We start from the raw sequence: 27845 nt of genomic DNA on the forward strand, positions 1-27845 counted from the left end.
GCATGTTTGCTTCACGAACTCATGGTCCAGTGCAGCGAAAGGCACACGATTTGCGGGTCGCCGACCGTGTTGCCGGTTTGCATGGCGCGCGGCGCCCTGTTGGTGAGCGGAGTCTTGTTGCCGAGTCGCCTGGACGAAGGTACAAGCATTCTGGTTCGGCTCCGTAGTGTCTTAGACAGCCAGGTGAGTTGCGACGTGCTCAGCTTAAAGCATACGAGTGGCAGAATTCGCAGCGTGCGCCGTGAACGCACGAAGGCGTTCTGCTTCACGCTGGTGCGTCTCTCGCCGGATCGAAGCGAGATTCGCCCGTCGACGCTGTTGCCTTTCTGCGCCACTATGCGCAGCAGTTTTAAAGCGAAAGCTTTACTGGCCACGAACTTGCGATTTCGCCGTGGCGGTGCTCCGAGCAGGCACATGACGTCCCAACGCGTGCCTCGTCGCGGATATTTTTGTCTGTCTCGCTCCCTAGTCACTACTGCGCAGGCGCCACTAGTAGCACCGAGCCACAGGTGTTCCGCCGCGGCGCAGCGCTGCGCCTTTCCGCTGCCGCCGTTTACAATTACGTCACACCACGTTCCTTGTCGTTGCGCTTGCCTCCGCTCCCTTCGCCAACTGCGCCGCATGCCTGATAACATGTCGGAGGACTGGAAAGGAGAGCTCGCGTGCGCCGCAACCACAGTTGAGGCGGCAGTATGGATGTCGACAATTCTGATAAGCAGGAGGAGGCCTGTAATCGGCATCGGAACGAAATGAAGAGGATACGAATCACCCAGAAAACAGACGAACAGCGCGCCGAACGACTGGCTAAACGCTGCAACCTAGCTAGACAACCAGACTAACCTGGGCTTGCAATCAAGATTAACCAAGGCTAACCATGGCCTTAGCTTTCGCGACGTATATCCTGGCATAGCCGAGCTAAGCCACCGCCAATTTTCTTTGTTGGTGTCATCATAAGCGAGGCAGTAGGCGGTTCTGTAAGCTGCACTCCGTAGGCGAAGAGGCGTCACAAGCTAATGGGACGTGAAAGACGAACCATACGCGCGGAAGCCACGTCGTCGCCTCAGCGAAAGGCCTACACCGCCTACACCAGGCCATACCGCGTTGGAGTCACTGCTGCGCTGAGATGACCCGCGCGTTCACGGCGGTGCTCGTTAGTGTCATGATGTAGTACTTCGCTTCACCGCTCCTAGATGGCGGCGCCATTGGTGTCAAGAGAGCAAGTTTTACGCGTTCGCGCCGACGTGACATTCGTTACAAAAAGTTGATGGTGGACCCGGGCATAAAACACTTACGTGTTAAAAGAGCGAAGATAATGTTTCGATACATATGTGTAATCAAAATTTTTCATCAAAACTAGGTATGTCCAGCTCTTTAGAACTGTTTCTCTTGTTCTACTTACGCGTTACTGATATTGCTATCTTTGATTTCTCCCCGATTTCGGGACAATTCTAGCCCCTTTGCATACGAGTTCCACACAACATATAGCCAATTATGCACAATAAGTGATCTCCATAATTGAAAACCAAAACCTTCTTTGCTCCCTCATGCAATATACTTAGTATAATAAGCGTAACATAATACATGAGTGCACAATCAATAAAGAAGCGTTACACAATAACAATGGCTCGTGCAAATGGCAAGTAGTTTTATGCTCGATAATTGTTACGGAGGTAAATTTCGATACAGGAACTGCCGTATGAAGTGTCTTTACTGAATTGATCTAGCAAGGACAATAATGTTTTGGCGTTCGAACGATTAATTCTTCTTTCTGTCTGGGTGTGGTTTGTGGGCGCTTTCCCGGATCTTAGCCAATAAACTGATTCAATCATATTTATGTTTTAACAAACTTTGTAATTTAAAAGAAAGGTATAGAGCCACAATAAAAACACTGAATATTATTAAGTATACTTTCAAAGAAAGGCTGCGGCTGTGGCAGAATGCTGAGCTGGCGCATTCAACAATAGTAATAATCTTCATTATCGTCATTATCAATTATTAATATGTTTACCCTGCCCCGGAATAACCCTAAAGTCTGAATGCTGGCCCACGCATGCAGTTAGCAAAGAAATAAGGATAAACTACTCTTGTATTAAAAGAAACAGGGAACGTAAACAAGCAAGGGTGAGAAAAATTGAGAAAATTACAAGAAAACAACCACAAGAACTATGGAAAAACATTTATGAAAAGGACAGTTTGCATACCATAAAACGCAAGGCAAGTACTAGAAGAAAGCAGTACGAAATAACTTAAACACTGTCTGAAACTATGATAGAACAATGCGAACTTGAAAAAAAGAACACAATGACAGTGAACTATGAAAAATATCAAGATCAAGAAAATGAGAGTTATAAACGGTTTCTATGTTGTGCACACTTGAGATTTGGCTGTGGCGGGCACGAACATCAAAATAACATGTATAATTACCTCTTGGCAATGCAATGGCTCGCAGTGAGTACAAAGTGAGCGGAAATGATACTTCCTCCACAAAACTGGCTGACGTTGTAGGTTGCGTTGTACATGGAAGGCAAACCTAATTGCACCTGAAAACAAAATTTCATACAAGTTAGGAGCAGTGCGTCTTAATGGCGGCAGATGTAACAAGGGAGAAAATGAGCCTCCCTCCCAAGAGCCTCCCAATGAGCCTCCCAAGAGGAGGCGCAAAACAAGAATGTTAGTCACCGCCATACGCTCGAAAGGCGCTAGTTGGGCTCTCTGACAGCCTAGCAACGGCCTTGGTAAGCTCATTGTCGAGATACCAATAGGTGCTATAAATTAGCGGCGTCAGATTTTTATCATTTCTGGAGCTATAGTAATAAATTTTTGAGCTGACGGGCTTCGATTCTTGAATTAGCACAATTTGCGTCAATCTCGCAGGTAAACAGAACTATGAAATCTTCAAAAATAACTAGTCTAATTAGTACTTCGAATCATATTATAATGTATGCCTTTGTGGTAAAAGCTCTCCTGAGAAAATTGCCCAATTATCGCGCCTGGGATATTTTGATCACATTTTTGAACGCGTTTTCTAAGCAAAGAAAACCTTCACAAGAAATGCAACTTTAGTATTGTTACAGTTCACGTGCACAAGCATGGCGACATTCATTTTCATCTTTGTCTCAGCTGCATCTTTCTGTGAAGTAAAACAATCTCAAAATTAAAAAAAGAAATTAGATTCTTGGGTTTAACGAGCCAAAACCATGGTATGGTAACTGTCCCGCCGTACTGGTGGGCTGCGGAATAATTTTGATCACCTGGAGTTCGTTACTGTGCGCCCAACGAACAGTAAGCGAGCATCATTTTTTTAATCGTCATCCTAATCCTTCATCCTCAGCTTCATCTTCATAATTTTTTTCATCCTCTTCCTTCGTCCTCATCCTCATCTTCATTTTTTTCATCCTCATAATTTCATCCTGATCAAAGTACGGTTACTACGGCTGGGCATCAAACCCGCGACCTCGTGCCGCGAAACCGCTGCTGCGGGTAATGTCAATATTCGTCTGCATATATTTACGCCCCTTCTCATGTTCCTTTAACGTATCAGTTTCAGACAGATACTTGAGCAAGTATTACACCTAATTATTGCGCTATATTTTGAAAGCTGTGTTGCAGGCCTACGTTTGAGGCACTTCTAGTGAATTATTGTCTGCAGTATCTAATTATACTACATTTTTCATTCAAATGTGAACCTCGAGAACATTTCATTTTTTTAAAATTTCTCAATATTTTAATATTTATTCATTAACTGTGTACTTACAACCCATGGTACTTGGTCCTTCCTATGTACGAGATGGCCACCAACAATTCTTCCAGAGGTGGAAAATATGCCGCAATCTGAAACGAATTTTCTCTAGAGCGTATGACATGACACGACATGAGCGCATGCGGGCTTATTCCATGGAAACGCGTGTTTGTGTTAGGAATCGAAGAAGTACAATGCATATTTGTATTCCTAATAGGTACCTCAGGTGCTCTAGACACCGAACTTGTTACCAAGTGCGTCTTTGAAAAAAGCTTCCTTTTAAGTGCTAGTTTAAAGTTTGAAGTTCGTAGAGACTATGAATATTTCTGAAGGCCAACATTCCTCATACTATCATGCGCTGCAGAAATAATGGGCAATACCGTTTGTTTATTTTCTTTACTCGCTTAATAAACTGCAATGCGATTCAAGTGTGGGGTTCTGCCAGAGGTTATTGTTCGAAGCAAGTGAGTTCATTAAAAAATTGTTACGAATAGAAATGAACATTCAGTTATTTTAGACAACCTGAAAACGTTTGTTTCTTGATATATTTAACTTGAATTTTGTACTACTTGCATAAACCAAGCAGTCAGTGCCTCGCTTAAAGGAATTTCCCTGTTTAACTATAAATGTCTCCCTGATAATTGCTGCCACATGTCATTGCGTGTTAAGTCTAAACATGGCCTATAGAAGGTGGCTGTTGATGTCATCTTTCGTCTCCAGCCTCATAACAATCATGTATTGTCGGTGCTGCCTAGTTAAAAACATAGCTGAATGTTGTTAACTACTGCGAATTATCCTACCTTTATTATTGATGTCATCAGAAGCGACCTGCAAAAGAATCATACAGGCAGCCTGAACAATCAGCTGAACAATAAAGAAGGCACGCGGCAGAAACTATCCTTGATGATTTTCAAAGTCAGCGATAGCTTTCTTAAGTAATCCTGCTGCAGGCCTCCATGACAGTCCAGTTCTTCGCAGCGAACCTTATGCGCGAGTTTGATTGGACAAGCCTGTTTCGGTACAGAAACGGCAAATGACGTTTAGGAAATTAGGGTTTAGGATTTGTTACAGTATAGGCGCGTCTCGTTCCAAGCGATAAGCGGACATGACCAAATCAGATTTCGCGCTACCACGATAGCGTGATATTCGGTGAGTCAGGCGGCGCAGACACCGGTGAGGCTTGGGCATCCCGTGATCTCGTTGACGTCAAGTACGCGCAGCTGCTATCAGCTGCGCCAAACCAATCAGATGAGGCCCGTGCGACTCCGCACTTCTTCCACAGCGCAGGTCGCTTATCAAGATGTGGGCGCCCACGCCGCACATGCAGTAGCCACCGGCAGTGGCAGGCTTAGGCAAGGTCGATGCAAATAGGTCGCGAAGCTTCGGGCAAAATCGGTTCAGCAAAAATTGTCACTGAAATCAGCAAGGGTGGTTACGGGAGCAGCGATTGAAGTGCGAGTATGTTTGGAGGGAACAAACGCTGGGAAAGAAAAAAAGTGTTTTTTAATTCAAGCGAGACACAGATTCATTCAACGAAAATAAAATTCCTGGCCAACGTTATATATTCGTGGCGAGTTAAGAAAATACAAGTTTATTTCATTTTATTATTATTAATGAATACATTTATTTTCAGCACCCATCGTTACAGGGGGCGTTGACGCCGCTATCAGTCGCAATGCAATGCACCTCTTGAAATGTGCAGAACGGCGCGGTCGTAAAGTTCACTTGATGAAATACACCCCCCTCACACGTTGTACTTTATTGCATGTCGAAGTTGGTCTGAATTTGGTGATGCGGGTAGCTTCATCGCTTCTTAACCTATTGAGTCAAAAGTAGTGAGTTACGACCGCCAGATAATTGTGTAGTTTTTTTCATGCGACTTCGTTAGCCGATGGGCTTGACATCCGACGATAGGATCAGCAGTCTACACCCAAAACTTTCGTCGGCCTCCAAAGAACATATGTTCTGTGCAGGGGTGCGATTTCGAGAACCGTACAGCTGGCTTTTTCTGCGTCGCTTTCCGCACTTAAAGCTCGAAACGCCCATCAATTGGAATGGCGGAGCATTTGAATAACTCTAAAGGCAGGCCAACAAAACAAATTTCGCGCCTTTGAAAACAAAATGACGTCCCTTCTGCTTTTAACGGATATCGCGTCACATTATTTTTTCTTCCACCGGAAGTGTTTCATCCACGTACAAATGGCGCTAAACCCCGTGAGCCATCGATGAACCGCTATGTTTCGAACGTATAGGCTCCTACGGAAGCTTCGCTACCGGGTATTACCTTGGCTTAGGCTTAGTCTCAGCTTGATCTTGGCTGAGCTCGAAGGTCAGCCTGACGGAACGAGCCGTTTTCTGTGTTTGTACCGGGAGCAGTAAAGCTCTCGCTTTAAAGTACAGGGCAGCGCAGACCCGCAAGTAACTTTATTTGAAAGCTGACGCATACTTATATACTACTGCCGACGCACACTTGCTTTCACTGCGGCTACGTCATTTTCAATGCATTTACAAACAGCAAACAAGGCCGTGCAGACGTGCCATTCAATACCATATTAGGAAGTGGTTCAAAAACAAACACACAGTGTCACTATTCGGCGCTGTTCAAGTGTCTGATATGGCACGGAGTGGCTAAGGACAAGTTTGAGGATGCAATGCAGCGCTAAGAAACAACCATGAAGAAAGAGAAGCATAGAGACACGCCAGACCAACATCTCTTTCTTCATGGTTGTGTCTTAGCTCTGCATTTTATAGCCCTAAACAATCACCAATCCCTGTAAGGCCTGTGTAGACGTTGCAGATACCAAAATAAATAAATAAGTGGCCCAAAATATTCCGACAGAACACATGTCACGATGATCTTTTACGTTAATGCAATTAGCTTTCAAGTAATGTAGCGGAATACCCTCTTGCTGAAGACCCTTTTGTCTACAATGCCTAGTGGTCATTCTGAGATTTCTGTTGCTTTTACTTCGTTACCAAGTGCACATATGACTTCTTTGTGGATGATGAAGCATGATATGCATTTAAGTTTTGTTTTTGCACCGGACCGAAACGATGTTGAATGACCTCAGATCATCGCGCTGGGGGTCGAAGCCCTTGAAGGCTCCTTCAACACCTGAAGTCTCTCTCATAAACTTTGGGAGCCAGAGATTAGCCGGTATAGAAGCATGGATATTAAAGTGCTCTCTTATCATCATTGGTATCTTCTCCTCGCGTCGTTTCTGTTAATGCTAGCTCGGCAGCTGATAAGGCCCCCTTGGGTGGCATGCCCCAACTGCAATGGAGGCTCTGTCACTGGATTATGGCTGACCTGGATTATATATAGTCCTCATTGGCGTCGCAGCGAACCGAACGTCCAGCTGTTGTCTTTTCTATTGGGTAACCTTGCGCATGCGCTATTGCTTCGCGAGTGAATGACGTTTCAGGGGACAGATAGCGGACAGCAGCAGCAAGTGGGGGAAGAATATGCTAAGAATGATATTGGCATTATAGCATGAGCTCCGGCATAGTCAGAAAAAAGTGTTATGGGGGAGAATACGCCGGTGTGGGGAAGGACAATGACAGTCGAAACCAGCGACGCCCAGAGGAACACACGGATTCGCTGCGGCGAGCATCTCACTCAAGTAAATATTTCGAAACGTCGAGTTGTGAAGCATAGGCGCCTATAAAAATCAAGATGGCTGCGTAACAACGGCTGCATCCGAGTGGATACAGTACAACGCATTATACCGCGGAGTGGGTTATATGAAAGTGTTATTTGTATATCGAGTGTTCAAGTCGCGCATGCTTAATTAATATAGGCTTAACATAGATAGGCTCAGCATGCCATTCTTTGCGTAGCTCATATTTAGTCAGGAACATAGAACTTTAGGGGTACGTTACCCATTAGCGTCACCCCTTTCCCCTCTCCCATTTCCAATATATGTGAACTCGGTGTCGTATGCAGTTCTTTCAGAAAACTAGGCAACACTGGGCTAAGGGCCATATACAGGGTGATCATTTTTAGGTTTTATAGAATTAAAAAATATCACCTTTGGCAGAGTTAGCATAATTCATGTCCTTGAACTGGATTATTCGAAGAGGCTGACAATAATAGCACGAGAAATTGAAACACATATTCCACTATGCAACAAAAATTAATGAGCTACTTCATTACCTTAAGCCCACGTATTACAACTTACGAATTGTATCAGGTGAGCTTGAAGACTTATCCACATGGAATGAGTTTCTAGGATGACACCAGTTTGGAGATGTTATTCCCCAAAGTGCGGAACAAAATACATGGGTGTTCTAGTTACTTTTGTACTTCCATGTATAAAAGAGCAGTTTGTTAAAGAAAGGCAAGTTTTATGGCGCATATTTCCAAACTGGCTTCATTCTGGAAATTCATTCCAACTGCATACGCGTTGCAAACTCATCGGCTACAATTGGTAAATTGCAACGCGTGCAGTAAAGTAAGAACTTCAAAAGATAATGAGCGCAATTTTGTTAATTATTTGAATAAGTGTTCCCATTTCTCGTGCATGTAATGTCCACTTCTCTGAATAATGCAGCTCAATTAGAATTACGTTATCTTAGCGGGCTATTTTCAAGAGAGAGAGAGAGAGAGGAAAGGGGAAAGGCAGGGAGGTTAACCAGAGAAAAAGATCCGGTTGGCTACCCTACACTGGGGAGAGAGGGGAGGGGGACGTAAAGTGGTAACAAAGTAGAGATAAGGAAAGGAAGGAGCCTAGACACACAGTCACCATCGGTCACTGGCACCGAATACTGTCATCGCACAGCACAGTGACACTTGCCACACTATCAACATTTGTTCAGGCTACAGCCGCCTGTCCAATCCTGTCGCCCTCAAAAACCGCAACAGTGCCCTCGTCGCCCTCTGCTGCGATGGCTTGTGATGGCGGTATTGTAAAATAAGTTCCTCTGTGAGAGGTCTTTGGTCAAAGCGCGCTATCGCGGTTGCGAGTGATTGTCTCTGTAAACTATATCGAGGACAGTCACAAAGAAGGTGTTGAAAAGTCTCCTCGTTACCACAGTCCTCACACGTGGCGTCGTCGGCCCATCCAATTCGGTAAGCGAAAGACTTGGTGAAAGCCACCTCTAGCCATAGTCGACAAAGCAGGGTAGCTTCGCGACGGCAGAGTCCAGCTGGAATACAAAGGCGTAGAGAGTAGTCAAGATTGTGGAGTCGGTAGTCGTGAAAACTTCCAGCGTTCCACAAGGAGAACGTGATGTCACGGCTGATCATTCGAAGTTTTCGAGCGGCATCGGTCCTTGATAACGGTATCGGCTCCTCTTCGTCCCCTTGAAGAGCCGACCGAGCAGTGTTGTCAGCGTGTTCATTCCCTATGACTCCGCAGTGACTTGGAAGCCACTGAAATGTCACGTGGTGTCCTTTCTCAGTTAAGGTATGAATGAGTTCTCTAATCTCAAATACCAGTTGTTCGTGTGGTCCGCGCCGCAGGGCCGATAGCAAAGATTGCAGTGCAGCCTTCGAGTCACTGAATATTGACCACCTTCGAGGTTGCTCTTGGCTGACGAGACGAAGTGCAGTGCGAAGGGCTGCAAGTTCCGCGGCCATCGGTGTCGTTGGGTGACATGTCTTGAAACTTATGGTGGTGGCTTTCGCTGGGAAGACCACGGCTCCAGAGGAACACTGGAGAGTTGTCGATCCATCAGTATAAATATGTACGTGTTCGGCGTACTTCTCGTGCAAAAGGAGCAGAGTTAGTTGTTTAAGAGCAGGTGATGACAGCTCAGATTTTTTCCTGATTCCTGGTACGGTGAGGCGCACTGCGGGTCGAGCCAAACACCATGGAGGAATCGATGGCTTAGTTGCGGGGGTGAAGCCTGACGGGAGGCAGGTGGAATACTCCGAAATCGTAGTACAAAATGCTGCCTGCGGCCTTTCTGACGGTAGTGTTGCCAGATGGTGGGAACAGGCACGGGCAACGTGCCTAATGTGCACTCTCAACACTTCTACCGCAATGTGTGTTTGTATAGGTTGGTCCCGAGCAATCGTAATAGTCGCTGCTATCGATGTGCATTTTGGCAAACCAAGACAAACCCTGAGAGCCCGAGCTTGAATAGCCTGTAGAGCACGGAGATTTGTCTGGAAGGTGTTGGTCAGTACGGGCAAACTGTATCTCAAGAAGCCCAGAAAAAGAGCCCTGTACAATTCCAACATTGCATGCACTGACATTCCCCAAGTCTTTCCTCCCAGAAACTTGAAAAGTTGGGAGATTGCTGTCAGACGCTTCTTCAAGTAGGTCACGTGGGGGCTCCATGAGAGATCTCTATCAATGATTATGCCAAGAAATTTGTGAGTCTTCTCATAAGAAATTAACTGGCCATTTATTGATATGGCGTAGGGTGTCATTGGTTTGCGAGTGAACGCCATCAGTGCACATTTGTCTGACGAGATTTCAAGACCTTGGTTGCGGAGGTATATAGCTATTAGAGTAGCAGCTTTTTGAAGTCTTGCACGTATCTGAGGACGTGTCACACCTGAGGTCCATATACATATGTCGTCGGCGTACATTGATATCTTGATCGCTGCTGGCAGATGATCAACGAGACCAATGAGTGTGAGGTTGAATAGGGTAGGGCTTAGTACACCGCCTTGAGGAACACCTCGGTACGTGTAGTGTAGTGCGGTTTTACCATCACCGGTACAGACAAAGAAAGATCTCATAAAAAGGTAATGAGAGATCCATTGGAAAACTCGACCACCTAGACCAACCATCTCAAGAGCATCGAGGATAGCCTCGTGAGATACGTTATCGTATGCCCCCTTGACATCCAAGAACAAAGCTGCACATAATCTTTTGCGTGACTTTTGAAGCTGGACGTACGTAGCGAGATCAACAACACTGTCTACTGAAGAGCGATCTCGACGAAAACCAGCCATGCAATTCGGTAACATGTTGTAGTGCTCCAGGTACCACTCCAAGCGGGCAAGGTTCATCTTTTCCATTATCTTTCCCGCACAGCTGGCCAGCGCTATTGGGCGGTATGAGGTGGGTTCAAGTGGGGACTTGCCTTGCTTCAGGAGAGGGACCAAGCGGCTTATCTTCCATTCTTCGGGAACCATGCCATCCTGCCAAGATAAGTTGTAGAGATGTAACAGTTCTCTCCGTGCGCCATCACTCAGGTTGTTCAAGGCGCGGTAGGATATTCCATCTGGTCCCGCGGATGAAGAACGCCTGCATAGAGCAAGAGCCGCTTCTAGTTCCTCCATTATGAAAGGAAGATCCATGCGGCCGTCACGTGAAACAGGGATGCGACTGGGGGCTCGAAAGCCTGGACCGGTTGCTTTGCCAGCGATCCTTGCACAAAAGTCTTCTGCAACATCAGCCTCTAGCCGCCCCTGGAAGAGCGCCAGCGCTTTGAATGGGAAGCGTTGTTCAGGGAAGGAACGTAGACTACGTATGGTTCTCCAGATGTGGGAAAGTGGCTTTCGGGGGTCTAGTGACTGGCAAAATCTTGCCCAACGTCGAGATGCTAATCTATCCATGCGACGTTGAAGTTTCTTTTGTAGTCGTCTGGCTGTCCTAAGGTCTGCGATGGATTTTGTACGCCGGTAACGCCGCTTCGCACGACGACGGAGTGCACGAAGTCGCTCCAACTCTATATCCAATTCCGTGTGCTTCGACGAAACCGTGACCGTGCGCGCGGCGTGTAGCATTGCAGACTTGATTGCTTCCTCTAATCCAGAGGACAAGCCCTCTCGACAAGCATCCTCCATGGTGGAAGTAAAAGTGGTCCAGTCAATTAATCGAATGGTGTTCCGTGGGGTGGGACTGGACATTCCTTTGATGACAAGGTATGTGGGAATATGATCACTGCCGTGTGTCTCGATATCCGAAAACCATTTAACATATCTTGTGAAACTGCTGGAGACGAAAGCTAGGTCAAGACAGCTGCCATAATTCACGCCTCGTATAAACGTTGGGCTGCCGTCATTCAGGAGTGAAAGGCCGTGGTTACAGGCGAAGTTTGCAAGGCTTTGCCCTCTTGAATTTGTCCTTGCGCTTCCCCATGCTATATGGTGCGCATTAAAATCTCCGATGATGACATATGGGGCAGGGCACACAGACAAGATGTTCGTTAATCGTTTGGGATCAAAAACACTTGAAGGCGATACATAAACGCCAACAAGTGTAAACATGAGTTTGCCCTTTTTAATTGTTAGGCAAACGTATTGATTTTTATCATGAGGCGGAATCGGCTGGCGAACATATGTCAGTTCTTGACGAAGAAAAACGATGACTTTGCTGCATGCATTAGTTGTTGCGGATATAACAGCTTCGTCTCCCGATAATCTGACTGGTTTTGACACATTAGGCTCACATATGACAATGACTGGGAACAAATGAGTATATATATACTGACGAAAATCCGAAAGGCGTGATTTTAGTCCTCTTGCGTTCCATTGTATGATTGACGCTGCCTTGACTTCCTCTCGAAACGATGGGCGATGGCTGGCCATGTCTCTATTCGAGGCACTCAAGCACTGGGTTTAAAGGGACACTAAAGGTTACTATTAAGTCAACGTGGACTGTTGAATTACCATCACAGAAAACTCGAAACGCTTGTTTCGTGCGAAGGAGAGACTTATTTTAAGAGAAAATGCGTTCTGAAGCGTCCGCGTACCTCTAGCGCAGTTCAAATCGCCCGCCCTCCGATCGAGGAGTACTGACATCATGATCTCATAGTGATGTTGCGCCATCGGTGAGTAGAACGGTGTCCGCAGACGGCGCTACGGCTTTTCTGCGCAAAACGCGAACGCGCGGCCAGAAACAGAGCCAAGACAGAGCCGACAGCAGAGCGAAAGCGGGAGTATGGTGGCTAGCGGAAGGAGAAACGTATGACGTCCCACATTACGTCCCACGGCACACGGAGAATCCGTTTTCGTTAAACTATAGGCTGCGGCGAGCTCGCAGCGTGGTCTACGAGAAGCGACGAGCCTTTTCGCACTCGCAACAGGGCATAAAAAATGTGCGAATCGACGCAAAACTCGGCCTAGAAACGTGCTTCGCCACAGCCAGGGCTCAATACGACCCAAGCTGGCACGACCTAGATGTCGTTTCTCGCACCGCCACCAGGCGCCGCTACTATACCTCAAACTCCAGCGCAAGACGCCCATAAGCTGGTACTTCATTCTATGACGCTAACTTCGACGCTCGTCGCAATGGACCCTGACACCGACAGATTGGCTCGCGATGGTGGGCTCAACTTCAGCGATTTGAGCACCGACGAGCGCGACCTGCTGCTGAGGGCTCGCACTGCCGGCGTCGTTGCGTACTACGACGGCGGCCTCGACACCGGCTCTCCGGAGCGGGAAAGCAACGAGGGCTTCCCACGACATCACATGGACGTGGCATTCTCGCTGCTTGTTCCAAATGAAAGTTTCGCGAGCCAGCAGAACCCTCACAGCACGACGCGATAACGAAACTACTGAAACTCCAAAGCGTGCGCGGCGCAGAGTCGAGCGAAAACGAAACCTTTCGAACACCCATATTACTGAAGGGTAACGTCAAAATGTTTTTTCTTAGAATAGAATAGACGTAGACAAGTAGCATTTTTTTCCGTCTTATAATCGAATGAAATGATATTTTTAATACGAGTAGCTGAGTATTAGTAACACAAATTATGAGGAGTCCTTTCGTCATCGGGCTAGTACCGGAATGTCGCTGGGGGGTCTCAAATCGTGTCATGCATTTACCTCAATTTCTCGGTTACTAAAGCTCTGTTCGCGATTATATTGACGCCTTAGACGTTCTAGAACATTGCTCTACCGCTTTAACTTGAGTTTCTGGTAACCTTTAGTGTCCCTTTAAGGCGTCCAGTACTTTCAGTGCATTTTGAAATTTAAGAAAGGATGACCATGTACAGCAGTTAAGAACTTGTCCACCAATTTTCTTTAATAACCAGCTGTATCCTGACGCCCACAAAACCTTGTTAGTACATCATGCATGAGATGCCGCGTGTTTTCTATGAATGTAAATTTTATGGCGCGTTCAATTCTTTCAGGGCATTAAGAAAACCTGGTGAGGAGGTTAAATACGCCCTAAAACTAGAACAATCGTATAAGTGCTTTTTTTAAAGTATTTACCTGGGCAGTTCTAACTTTTGTCGTACATCCACTACAACATGCTTTATGTTTCAATGAAATATAAATATTTTGCCTAGTTTTGTTCACCAAGGAAACTGGAAAAACCATTTACGTACTTGAAATACAGTATAAACGTAAGGATAAAACGAGCATTCACTAAATATATGGGAGCACGTAATTAAGCTATGCACTTTAAACTTTCTGTATATGTCACCATGCACATAGGCGCTATTTTGTTTAAAAATAAAGTGCTGGATTTGTAATTATTGGTCACTTTTGAGAAAACTTATATAACACTTCAAAACCGGCAGAAAAAGAGCGTTCGGCAATCTTCATTTAGACATTAGTTATTCATCGCCACTGACACGATCTCTATTTCGTTGAAAACATGGTCCCGTTGTAGCGACGGCGCATATATAGCTAGACGTTGGCAAGAACTGTGTCACGAAATGGGCTGGTCAAGCCCGGCTGCTATTTTTTTACACGACTCGACAAATATGGCAGCGCAATCGCTGGTGCTTGCTGATCTCGGAGAATCTACTTTGCAACGCTGTTCGTGTCGCGCGCGCTTTCCGATTACAAAATCTTAGGCGACAACATCGGAAATATAAAATAGGCGTCAACAATCGATAATGTTCTGATACAGGCGAGTGCGCCTTGTACAGAGCGGTAAATATAACAGTTGTTGAGAAGGTAGAAGCGATCCCTGCAAAAGGAATCAACAAGTGGGAAACGAGTGATAAACAATCGAACCTTCAATGCCCACCTCGTGAAAAGCATCATCCCGAAGCTGCAAGCAGAAGAGAAAGCCAAGTACATGGCAAAAGCAAATTAGCGTAACAAGTAACAATTAAATTTTTCACGGTCGAAACGCGTGTGCCTGTTTCAAGTAGTGCGGTAGCGTCGTCTATACTATACGTCGTCCGCTATAAACATGGTACGTGAGCTCAGGTACAGAGTAGTACGCTGTAGCTCAGGAACGCACGAGCCCACGGGGAGGGCGCCGCATCCCACGGGGCTCGCGAAGCCTGCTCATGACTAAGCCTGCTCGTTCTTTCGAAAAGAGCCTCGGCTTTACATTCACGGCATAGCTTGTTAGGGTGGGTAAAATGACGTGAGACGTCCTACGCGCAGGGCTTCAGGTCATGCATGACACCGCTGTGATTGCGCGATGCCGTCAGGCACAACCAGACGCCCGAGTATTTTGCACGGCCGAAATATCTTTAAAAAGTTCTTCAATGAGTTCGCGACGACGTAGTGGTGCCCAAACCAAGACAATATCACCAGCCTTGTATTCCATAAAGCCTAGCCGAATGTTGCAGAGTCGGCTGTCGGTCCTCTGCTGGTTCTTCACACGCCGGCGGGCTAGTTGTCGGGCTTCTTCGGTGCTTTGGCGATAAGCGGCGATGTCGAGGTGGTCATCGTCAGTGATGTGCAGTATCTTGGCGTCGAAGACGTCACCGAGTTCCTTCCGCAAACCAGCTTGAACCATGTCAGGTGCGTTGTTTCTTGCACCGCCGCGCTGTAAGCAAAGGTCCCGTACGGAAAGGCAGCATCCCACGTCTTCTGCTTGGTGCTCGACGTCGACGCACACTGCCTAAATGTAGGTGAGGGTCTTGTCTAGCCATTTCGTAAAAGCGCCCAAATTCTTCATCATTTGTTCGCCATTTTTCCTCAAAGCGCTTTCACCTGCCCACAGCTGTGAAAGTTACGGCTCAGTGCGAGGCGCGCCTGCAAGTATCAGAAAGAAAAAGAAATTCTGGAATTTTACCTGCCAATCACGATCTCATTATGAGGCACGTCGTCATGGGGGACGTTTGATTTATTTTGGCCACCTGAGGTTCTGTAAGGTGCACACAATGCACGTCACATGGGCGCCATTGCGTTTCGCCCCCATCCAAATCCCGCCGTCGCGGTCCGCATTCATCGGGAAATTCTCGATTGTTGTCACCAATTCTATGTTGCACAGCCCATCGCTGAACATTTTGTGATCAGATTGCATGCTTGGCGTAAGCAGTGTTGCGCATTATTGAACGCACGCAAGCACCAGCAATTATGCTAGAGTAATCGTCGAATTCTGTATAAAAGATGCGGCTCTTTTCTTATGGGACTTCATAGGAGCGAACTTTGGACTATGATTTAAATAAACACGCAGGTGACTAGATAGCTAAGTGAAAAAAAAACAAACCATTAATATGGCGGTGGATTAGCTAGCGAAGCTCTCGATCGCCATCGAGAGCTTGGTTGGTTAAACTGCGCGACCAGAAACATTCTCTTGAGCTTGTAATTAGCCCCTGTGAAACCCGAAGGAGGTGGCAACTCACGCTTCTGCCGCTTGGACGCAGACTCGACGGACCTAGCTTGACGCTTACGAGTGGCCTTCAGTGCGCGATCTTCATCGGTAGCTTGCGCTCGACGCTGACGATTAGATTCGCACATCTGCTCTCGCTGACGTTGTCCGGCGGCCAACTCACTGGCCGCATTCTTCGCTTTTGGACAGGCACGTTGTCCTTGGTTATAGTCACGTCTCTGCTGTCGACGCCTCTCCTCGTACTCGGTTTGCTCTTCGGCAGTGCGCAGTACGGGTGGTCTCTCCACTTTTCCCATCTTTGTGGGAGCTGCAAGTGTCACAATGGTCGACCACTGCAACGCACAATCCGTTTGTTGCCCACCGCGCCGGTTATCGCGGCGCATATCCCCGTGTTTTCGGGCCACAACTGCAGAGCCGTTGTATCCAGGGCCCACGACAGCAAACGCAGGCGGACGCAACTGCGATCAGCGCGTGTACACTCCCCCACTGCGTACTGTTGCGTTTCGCCTGCGACACGTGGTTTTGCCGGCGCGACTGCGGCGGGGCGGCAGACATTTTGGCCCGATCGTCGTCGCCGCAACACTCATCGCCAGGTGTTTCCAGGCGCGTCTGCGGCGATGCGACCGCCTAGGGATCATCCTCGCATTCCAGTCATTGTGCCCGAAACAGGCGATGCCAAAGCAGGGATCTCATTCCAGTCATTGTGCCCGAAACAGGCGATGCCAAAGCAGGGACCATCCTCTCATTACAGTCATTGTGTCCGACCGGCAGCGCCACGACAGGGTGCTACGAGATCGTGCTCGTCATGGTGCTACGGCATCGCTACGACAGTGTGCGTCACCATTAGCCCATTGTACATTCACGTGCTCGTCTTTTGAGGGGTTCCTTCTTGCCCTCAACTGCGAGAGTATAAAAACAGCTGCCCCCGGACGCCAAAAGGAGGGCTCCGATTTCTTCTGTTGAGTGAAGTGCTCTCCCGTCTCTCTACTTCGGTCAAACCTGACCGCCAACTCTTTGCGATGTTAAAATAAACAAGTTGTTTTGTTGTTACCAGTCGACTCTTGCTTTGCCGGGACCTTCGGATGCTTCCAGTTGTACCCCAGGCCGCCAGGCCAACGCTACCCTTGGGGCTTGCGACCCAGGTACAACCACGGGCGTCAGCGCCGAGTTCCCAACAGATCGTACCAGCGGTCCGATCAAAACAGTACGCGAGGCGCGCGGTGAAATCACATGTCCTTTCATTCTTCTGCGCCGTACTAGCGTTCGTTATCTTTTTTTGCTCTCTTTACGGACGTTAGCCAGACCAGATACCACCTCTACGAGACCACGTGTGCGGCTAATTTCTACAGGTCTATCAGGTAAACAGCTTCGCTGTAATAGCCTACGAACGTGACCTGCAAATAGGATTTCAAAAAATTTGCAGTTTCGCCCAAAAGGCGAAGCACCGATTGCGATAGCAAATTAGGAGACAGCTAATACGAAGTAAGGATATTAGTTTTATCGGCCGTATAAAGTTGTAAACATTCGCTTACTAAATAAATTGACAATGATAGAACGTGTAAGCGTGATTCAACGGGGACACAGAAAGAAGCAGACATACAGAGACAGCGCTGTCTTTGCGTGTCTGCTTCTTTCTACGACCTTGTTCAGTCATACTTACCCATTCTATCATGGATTCAAACCAACTAGCCAATCAACGTCTTTTAACAAAATTAGCCAGCACGGTGTCACGCGCGCCAAGGTAAACATGAACACATCTCCCTCGATGACAGCAGAAACTGTCTGGGAAAACGCTCGAGTTAGTATTCGCGGCAGCAGCCACGAGCCAATTGCCTTCCGTGCATCTATCGCTTCAATGCGAACCAAACGTTGGAAGCACAGCCCATACGAAGCTACCGGCTCTACGCGCACTCTGCAAACATCGTAGATCGCTTTCAAGATGAGGCCTGCGCGGGCGCGCACTTTGACCACGTCGCATATTGCTTTCAAGGCACACGAGTACCGGCAACGTGTCCCTAAGGAGCCCGCCCAAGGCGTCTAGTACGGCGTCCGCGATTCGCGTGGCCAATAGCGTAGTAGACGCCGCGGTTGTCTCCACTCTGCTTGGAGCGGCGGGCGAGGAGGACATCGAGAAACCCTGGCAGCCGCCAGAAAAGAACGTCCCTCCTCCCTCGCCTTACCACGCTTGCCTGGCGCGCCACAGGAGAGGGCACGCATACGGGCCGCGTTCCTCGCTCGCGCACACGATTTGAATCGCGTTCCCCGGCTTACCCTCACATGCTTTCACTCATACGGGACCACACGGCGACGCCGACGGCAACAGCAGAAATGCGCCAGGAGTGTACACGTAATTCCTATTGTGATAAAATAAACACGTTGCGCGCAAAATGTTACTTTTGAAGGTCGCCAACCAGGCGAGCACCTCTTCCCTTTCGGTCCCATTTCGAACATCGGCAACTGTGCTCGTTGGTATCGTGTTTTCAGTGTAACTTTCTTTCTTCTTTATCTGTAGAGGAGGGGGGGGGGCACAGGTTCTCCCAATAGCTATTTTCATGACTCACAGTTTTTGTTACTGCCTGGTTCTACCCCGTCCCTACAACGTAACATCTCGTGGATGCCTTTGTGTTCCGGACACTCCCGGAAAGCCGTGAACCAAGCCCCAGCATCGAAGAGAACGGCAACGTTGACGCGGACCATCAAGCCAGCCGCAGGTGAAAGAACGTGCTTCTGGAGCACGGGCCTTTCTCAACTCGAGCTGACCAGAAAGGTTAACACGAAGTAAGCAGCCCAAATGACAGCCGCAACGTTGCCTAGGCTGATGAAATAACCTAAAGAGACACCGACAATGCGCATGTAATTGACTGAGGACCCAGAAAGCTCATTGGAGTCGTACGAAGTCATCACAACGTTTACCGATTGCAACTGCGAAGACAAGCTGCTACATGTATTTTGCACATTCAAAATGCCGCCAGCATGTTGATTTCAGAATCGACGATTCATTCTAACAATATGGACCTGTTTGGCTTACTACAGACCGTATCGAGCGCTGTGCGCAAGGAAAATAGCCGAAGCTCTGCTATAGGCCCAGATGCAGCTACCAACCGAGAACGTCGTAATTTTCACCGAGGAGATGACTCGCCTGTTCCACCACGCGGACTCCGACAGGTCCGAATAGATGAAAGTTCGCTTCCTGACGGGTAGTGTAAAGCAAGAACACCTCGCCGGACTGATGCGCAACCCGCCCAAGACCGTACCTGAATTTCTGTCGGAGGTTACGAAGATCAGGAAAGCGCTCGAAATGTGCACTAGTCAAGGCTCACAGTTGTGCTTCTTTAGCTTTCTCCGGTGTCCACTGTTCAGCGGCTAACAAATGTTAAACGCTATTGTTCAGCGCAGGACGCGCCTGAATGTATCGGAAGTTTCTCGAATATATTAGATGACTCTGTAGTACTTCCTGGAGGACCCGCGGGCGTCAGCGATTACTCTGGAACCTTCAATGACTCATGTAAAAAGCCAACGCACTTGACGCGCACATGAGGTTTCGACGATTGCTTACTGTTCGCCGCTATCATTGTGCTTTGAGGGCACATGTCACCCAATAAAACTTGGTTTCGTCATTGTGATCTGCGTGTTTTTTACCGTCACTACTACGTGGCAATACAATCGGACGCCAGACTGCGCTGAAATTCGAGCACTTTGCTTTAAGGACGTGCGGGAGACAATAAGAGAAGTTGTGTACGATGACATGCGATGAGTGATTCCAATCGTCTCAACTCCAAGTTGTATCAATTACGAACATCGCCCAGGAAGAAATTCGTCAGTCACTAGAAATACTCGAACCGCCCAGGCCCGAGCCGCAGGTCATGTGCTACGCCGCAGCAGCCCGCCGCGTAGCCATCACGTAGCTCCTCCTGCCTACGCGCTAGAGCACTCTAACGCCGCAATTCAGCCTCCAGCACACCCGCCTATCGCCCCGGCCAACGTCCCAACGAAGAGGCATGGTTGGCGCACGCTCGACCACAGCCCGTTCTGCTGTCACTGCGGAGAAGCGGGGCGACGTCTACCACCGGGACCCATACCGCGAGATGACACTACTGGGCTTTTACGTAAGCGCGCCGTTTCCATCCGCGAGATTCGGCGACAACATATAAGCGATGACAACGATAGAAAATCCTCTGGTAGATGAGGGCCTCCTGTGCACTGAACATAAGTTTTAATAATTGTTAGCAGGTGAAAAGTGGTCTGCAAAAAAATAGATAAGAAAAAATAAACAGAGTACAGGCATCAATATCCCCTCTGAGGTTTCTATATAGTTTTCCAGGACACCAGGAAAATGTACACGTTAAAGGCTGTTCTTATGGCGTAAAAAAGGTGAGCTGTATTAGCGCAGATGGACAATGTGCCCCAACCAATAACGATCTTGTTTAAAGAAGCCGATAGGAAGCGTTAACGTTGCTGAAGCGACACCAAGGCGCCATGCTGTAGGAAAGCCCGAGGACAGCGCCGCACGTTTAGCAGCGCTGGGAGTGGGTAAGCGTAAACATCTCAAAAAACAAGATGGATGAAGAATAACACACAAAGCCTTATTAGCTGTTGAGCACCGCGTCTGAAACAATGTATCTACTTTATAAGATGTGTTCGTAAGCACCGAGGTGGCACTCATGTGCCACTTGAGGGGTAGCATGCGCTAAAGTCGGCGGTCGCTGAATTTGGCGCTAAGGTGGGAATTAGAATACGTAGACCTAATACACAAAATGACCAGGGTCATATTTAAAACACGAACTAATTGTGTACAGAGATACCAATGGGGACACCACGTATGCTTTCCCATCTCGCTTGCCGAAGCGCAGCCTCCTCGCTCTCCCCCCCCCCCCCCTATTGCATTAACAAAATTTTATTCAGGAAACTTACCACAGAAGGGGTAGGTGTTCGAGCATGGGGTATAAAGCTAGCCTAAAAAATCTCTTCCCCACCTCGACGTGGTGTAAAGATATGTGAGCGCGTGTCTTGCTGCGTGCTATGGAGCAAATGCCAGTGCCAGAGAGGAGAGAGCGTCGGAGAGAGAGATACCGCTATAGAAAGGATAAAATTGCGGTAACTTTCTCCCGCACTGGTGGAAACATAAAACGCGAACTTTGTAGCCCTGCCGGATGGTTGGAGGAGAAGGAGTGAAGAAGCCAGACTGGGCAGACCGCTTCACTTCGCGATAGCCTGGGCACACCTAGCGCCGGACTTGCTAGCAGAGGACCCGCCACCCCTCCCAGTATCTGTCCTTGGTGAATCTCCCCTGCCCAATAGTTCCTCCAGAGCCCAGAGAAGACTGGCTACAACTCTGGTCGTATGTTGACGCTATCGCGTGTTCTCCAGTCCAGTAGTGTTTATCTATGTCTTTAGTGGTTCTTTTCCTATAAGCGATTCCAGGGGGCGGGGCGGTCGAGAGTCTGCCTAATGGGGCCCACAATTGAGCCTCTATTAGCAGCGCTGGGGTAGCTTTTGACTTTACCAGGCGCCCTCTACGGCTGCTGCTCGCCACTTGCCTCTTTGATGTTCAGGTTACCCATGGAAACCCTCCCTACCTGCTCCATGAGAGCTGCCTTGCGTGAAGCTTCACGCCAATGGCCTGCTTTATTGCAGGACAGACACGCGATCGCTATGCTGCAAAACGTGGTCCAGAATGTGTTACCAGAAAATCCAATCGCCTAACATATTTACGATGGTAGAAGAGTGGGAGATGCTCGTTTCGCCGTTTCGCGTATTTGTAGGCGTAGTATATATATATATATATATATATATATATATATATATATATATATATATATATATCAATTGATGATAAAAAATCCACGAAAACCTTTCTTAAGGTTTCATTCAAGCATTTCTTGTTCGAAGGGTACCGAATCTGTCAAAATATTTTACACGACGAGCTGTCATAACGATTTGCACATTGTTGTTCAATTAATGTAAAACTATTGTTTTATTATCAGTCAGGATATTAGCACGGAAAAGCTAAAAGGCATGTGCCCATGGAAAAACACTTTCTAAGCGTTTCGGAACTTCTACACTTCTCAAATATCCTAAATGGATATTTCAAGAAGAACTGCAGAACTGCCTTGAGCAAAAACAATGTTTAGCACAAATAAGGGACACGGTTTAAAAGCATTCCCTAGCTTATTTAACCATACATCCAGACAATATATAATGACTCAGTGGTGTTACTTCTTTCCGCTACATTAATAACAGGGCAGCGGTATCCCCGAAGTCCCACGCTGTCTCGCGATCAATATTGAACGAGTGTTGGTTTAGGGTAGAGCAAAGTGTAATGTTTGGGCAGGAAGCCCACTTGCAGTCTCTCTATATTTTTGGTTTTGCGCGGTCTTGACGGATGCTACAAAACTTTCATATGAGGCAAAAAATCGTGACTATGACACAAATATCTGTGTGACGATGACAAAAAGGTGATGACGACGCCGTCATAGCGACAATGACAGAGAAACCGGATCCCAGTGACTATTTCGCTCTTACAAGCATATTGTTACTACACTGATAAGTAGTGCAGTGCGAAACAAGACGCGTAGGGACGGGAAAAACTATGATGAAATCATATGAGTGAAACCTTTATGCGAGACGTCACGTACGCATTAATCGTCTAAGAGCGCTAACTTCCACAATTAATAAGAGTAGCCGGGTTTTTATTTTCACGTCGTTGCCTGTCTCAGTGGCGTAATGACGTATACTGTAATGGAGAATGGGAAAGACAGTACGGACACCTTCATTCTGATGCGGTAGCCTTCATGCGATTTCAATGGCGAACAAGCCTAGCTATCTATGCTTGGATACAAGGGCAAAGTGTGATTCACCAACACTACTGTTACAATGAGTTGCAATTATGCGCCTAGATGTAGCAGGAAAAGTAATTTCGTTGGAACTAATTACTCAGCGAGCCAATCTCTGACGTCCGGAATTAGTTGTGCTATTCTACAAATGTCGAATCTTCCTATTTCAAAGGGGTACTTTTAATGCGAAAGCGTCAAATGGTTCATTAAAAGGAAAAAAAAACCGGCGTCTCTAGTCTGTAGCAGCGAATCGGCACCTAAAGCCCATTGGCCGCGATGCCACGTCACAAGCGTGCCTCGACGGAGTAGAGAGGGTGAAAGGGAACACCGTCTGCGTCGCCGATGCGCCCGGTTCTTCATGAGGGGAAAGCGCGTCGCCGCCACACCAGGTCACCGTCGCTCTTGCTCTTGCATACCGTTCATTGCCGCTCGTGAATGTCATTCATTCATTCATTCATTCATTCATTCATTCATTCATTCATTCATTCATTCATTCATTCATTCATTCATTCTTGAATGCCGGCCCGCGGTGCCAGAGGTAGCGCCGCGGGCTTCTGCTGCTTGCTGGCTCGGGCAGCACGTGTTGCTATGAGGTCTGAAGCATGCACGTACATCGTCGGGGTCCGCAACCTCGGCAGTAGCGAAATGTGGCCGTGCACGCCAAAACACCGCAGACAAAGTAAGGGAGCGGAAGAATCCAGCAAAACGAGTTATGGGGCTAGCAGGAGAATCCATCATCGTGGTCAATTGTCCCAGTAGGCGGCGGTGATTAAAGTTGGCGTTGAGCGTGCTTCCTGGCTGAAGCAGAGCTGTACAGCTCCCTTCGGACGTTTCGCTTGATTGCGATGGTCTCGTACTTCGTCGGCAGAGACCTGGCGCACCCGGCCTCGCTTTGCTGCCTCATATGACGATGTAGATGCGAGCGATTCAACTTCGGACGCTGAGGACTCCATAACGCCGACAGTGGCACCACTCCTATCTTTCGACACCTAGTTAATCACCCTCCATGCAGAACCCAACCACACGCATAGCCTCCAAGATATTCGTCACTGTCGCCTGTAGCACCTGTGGCGTAATGCTACATTGGCTACGTAGCGGTAGCAGTTGTGGTGGAGCACTGGATCTAATCCTCAGAGTGGCTGCTTTTTCTTTTTTTATTGAGAGGAAGATAATGTAATTTGTTTGCCGATTTGCTGTCATGGGTTTCTGCCTCAGCTCCCTGATGACGGTGGGTAGCACAATTGGTCAAGTAATAGAGTATTTTAGTTGGGCGTCCTTACGGTGCGCTTCGCTCCGAGCTGCCCCGCTAAGCCACAGCGGAGCGGCGGGCGATTTTCACGATTTAGTCATACGTTTAGCCTAGCCGAGCAGACCTTTCGTAGTTGCAGCGCCCCCTGGCCAAAATCAGGGTAATAAAAGTAAATAAAAACACCTATTGATCACTCTTATACGGTAAAACGTATATATGTATATAAATAACTTATTTCTCGGTGAAGTATCTAGACGTGCTCTTGTAATGCGTTACCGGTCCATTTTATACAATCGAAAATAAAGCGCCGTCTTGGGGAACGCCACGTGAGAGCCAGCGCTTGCTTTCTGCAGCCAATCCAATCCTTTCTGACGCCAACGCTAGCCAAAGCGCTGCGGAGCACGCTCCACTCAGGCAGCTTCTAAGCGGACCGTGTTCCTCGCTCCGCTAGCCCGCTTACGGCTAAGCGGACGGCGCATGCGCATTCGCGCTTCCGCTCCGCTTAGCTGCTTAGCGGAGCGTAAGCACGCTTAACTAAAACACTCTAATGCTCGCGCACTACTAGCGTTTTTGGCGTATCTTGGGCATGAAATTCCGGGCCTATATTCACAATGACGCTCTTATGCTGAAATATTATGTTCTAATAAATCGCGAGGATAGACATGTTTTTAAAGAAGGGAGCTGGGCAATGGTCAAGTGCACTCACGAACAAAAAGCATTGTGAATGCGGCCTCTCTTTCACAGTACGGATGCATATGTGTTTGCTTCTTCGGGATTTTTTCTCAAGTTTACTTTTATGTTTGTTTTCGGTGAATAATACGTCAGTATACTTGCGGTATGTGTGTGTGTTATGAGGATGACGGTATCCTCAATGCATGGTCTCTGTCTACATAGCCATTTTATGACAGGTATTAAATAACCGGTGGAAATTACCTGGTTCTGAGTGTAGATAAGGATCCAGAACGCTTGAACTATTTTCGCCCCGCTTTTAATTCTTCGTTTTGCGGATACCATAGGTGGTCGGAATATCTGCAATCTTATGAACAATGTTAAGGTCAACAGGCTGGAATAGAAACACAGATGAACGTTTAAAGGTTTCGCGGAATTTGTTTATGTTATGTCTAGCGAATCACCCAACACAAAAGTGAGGGCAGGTATGTTGAGAATTGAAACAGTTTATTTTTTAAGGTTATGGAACATTACAACATGGTTCCGGCCCCTATACAAACGCTTATTTATACCTAAAACATCGTACAGTCAGAAGATATCTATCTTGCGTGTCTCTTTGCTTTCAGGATAATGCCTGAAGTACTGCACTTTCGTTAGTTACTGCCTTCGTGTTTTGTTAGTAAAATTACTGTTAAATTTTAAGAAATTTTTTTACATAGGTTCACCTACTGCCAACTCTCTTTAAAAGACTGGTTTGTGTTCCTGTGGAACAAAAGCTCACATGCTTAGCAAGCATAAATGTGCTACGGGTTAACGCAACATGTGAACGCGTGATTCGCCACATAAACTAAACTTTCTTAGAAGATATTACCTGCTGCATTATATCGAATTCCGCCTTTTCAAATATTGGTGCCCGAGCAGCACGAGAGCACGTGTCTAATGAACGTACAAGGTACTCCTACCACACACGTTCCTCCGCCGCCATGATTAACTCCTAAAAACTGCCTGTATTGGTTCTTGAATACAGGGAAACATTTTTTTAAAGGAAGTTTTACTCTCGAGTAAGGTTCTTGCGGGAGTGGATTGCGCTGTGCACGCATATATACAATGGCGGAAATCCTCGCATAACTATAGCGGTCCACGCTCTGTGCGTCCTGTTCGCGTTACCAAATGAAAAATTTCACTCAAGGAGCAGATAGATGTCAACAAAGCTTACTGCTCTTTTATTATTTACTCATTTCTATATTTAGTACTCTCTTGTTTCATGAAAAAAGAAAAGACTAAACGTCGCAATGCAAGCCACCAGTTCTCAAAGACACAGCATAATGGTTAACTCCAGATTAACATCGGGCATCTCGGATACTGTAACTTGCAACAGCAGCGATAAAGTTCGCGAGGGCTTTTTGTCTTCGGCTCGCATCCTAATGCGGTCGCTGTTACCGTGACATCGAACCATGACATAGTGCCCTGGAGCTGAGCGCTGTATTACGTTCGCTACTAATATAACTGAGTGCAAAGAGCGCGATCACGTCTTGAAATTTGCACTGTTCATTGTTGCAAGAACCCTCTCCCCCTTTACGACATATTTCCTGTCGTCGCGCCCTACCAAGCGGGCAAGTCACGCGAGAGTTTCAGCAAAGTAAATGGCATAGCTGGGGTCTGAGGTGTGGGCGTCGCGAAACGGTGATTATAGCTTCGCATATAGTCTAGCTGTACGTCTTTCATCTGTTCAGGCTGAAACATTTCATAAGTGCGAGCTCGGAAATATGATACGAGCTGTTCTGGTCTGGGTACTACATATATACATGCACTATATATACGTATATCACTCTAAATAAGTTCACATTGTTTGGGGCAGATCTAGTCCCGAAACGGTATAACCATCAGCTATCTTGCATCTGTTTGTTTTATCCAACTCTCTGCGGTTGCTACACTTTCCTGACATTAACGCTATGTCACGCTAATACTCGCATGCCAACCGTGACCTGAAAAGCAGAAACGGAACTAGTCGGTGTTCAGCGTACTGTAAGTACACGTTGTGTTAAGACGCACGCCGCAGTGGGGGACTCGTGATCAATTTTGACCACCTGAGGTTCCTTATACGTGCACCAAACGGACGCTAGCGAACGCTTTTACGTTTTGCCTTCATCGAACGGTGGGTGGCCAGCAATCGATCTTGCGACCACGTGCTCTAGAGCACTACGGTATAGCCACTGTGCCACCGTGGGTATTTTCACTTCAAAGCGCCAGGCGGTCAGCGGTAAAGACAAGAAAGGCGCTCAAGATAGCTGATGAGCATTGTTTGTGGAGAACGACGCAGAGCGAGCGTCATTAGCAGCAAACTTATCGCAACTCATTGGCCGCTCTCTTTGCACCGTTGTATAGGCATGGTAAGAGCAACTCATTACTTGATCGTTTCGACATTGAAGACGAGAATGGAGGAGCGTTTATATCATCGACAGTCAGTTTGAAATGACTGCAGCACCAAGCCGGTCCCTGCGAACAAGGAGCTTAATTTGGAAGCATCACCTCGTTAATGTACTCTGCATCAAAAACTAGAGAGTAAATTCGGGCACGTATGAGACAGCTTGAAAGAACTGAATGCAACTTACTCGCTGTCAGATAATGACGTGGAGCGAGGTTCAAAAGCGTTCGTACTGGAACTAGGCAGCAGCTAGGCGGGAAATGGCTGGAAATAACAACGCCCGGTCTGATGCTCTTTAAATCGCAGACGTCTCGTGTCCGGCAGCTCCATTGAGATGTGACAGCGTTGAAAGAGAAAAGGCCCATTCATATGCGCATGCGTGTCGCGAAATGAGTACTGATGCGATGTGACACACAGCACCTGGGCCTTCGGAGCGATGATTTACGAAGGTCTTCAACAGTATATCGCCTGCGAGGCTTCTCCTTTAAGCCACTGTTCGTTA

The 27845-nt window shown here is 47.3% G+C and overlaps 1 protein-coding gene across 1 annotated transcript in view; it reads right to left on the bottom strand.

Moving 5' to 3' along the window:
- Positions 1-25265, bottom strand: part of LOC142564338 (venom peptide isomerase heavy chain-like) — a 42603-nt gene extending 17338 nt beyond the window's left edge. Inside the window, exons 1-4 of the mRNA XM_075675310.1 lie at positions 25183-25265; positions 4540-4567; positions 3755-3831; positions 2425-2540 (exon numbers count right to left, since the gene is read on the bottom strand). Coding sequence (XP_075531425.1) covers positions 2425-2540; positions 3755-3831; positions 4540-4567; positions 25183-25263 — 302 coding nt within the window. The 5' untranslated portion in view covers positions 25264-25265. The remainder of the gene's footprint in view (positions 1-2424; positions 2541-3754; positions 3832-4539; positions 4568-25182) is intronic.
- Positions 25266-27845: the final 2580 nt, after the last annotated feature.

The sequence above is a fragment of the Dermacentor variabilis genome, chromosome 11, assembly GCF_050947875.1.
Source record: "Dermacentor variabilis isolate Ectoservices chromosome 11, ASM5094787v1, whole genome shotgun sequence".
NCBI lineage: Eukaryota > Metazoa > Arthropoda > Arachnida > Ixodida > Ixodidae > Dermacentor > Dermacentor variabilis.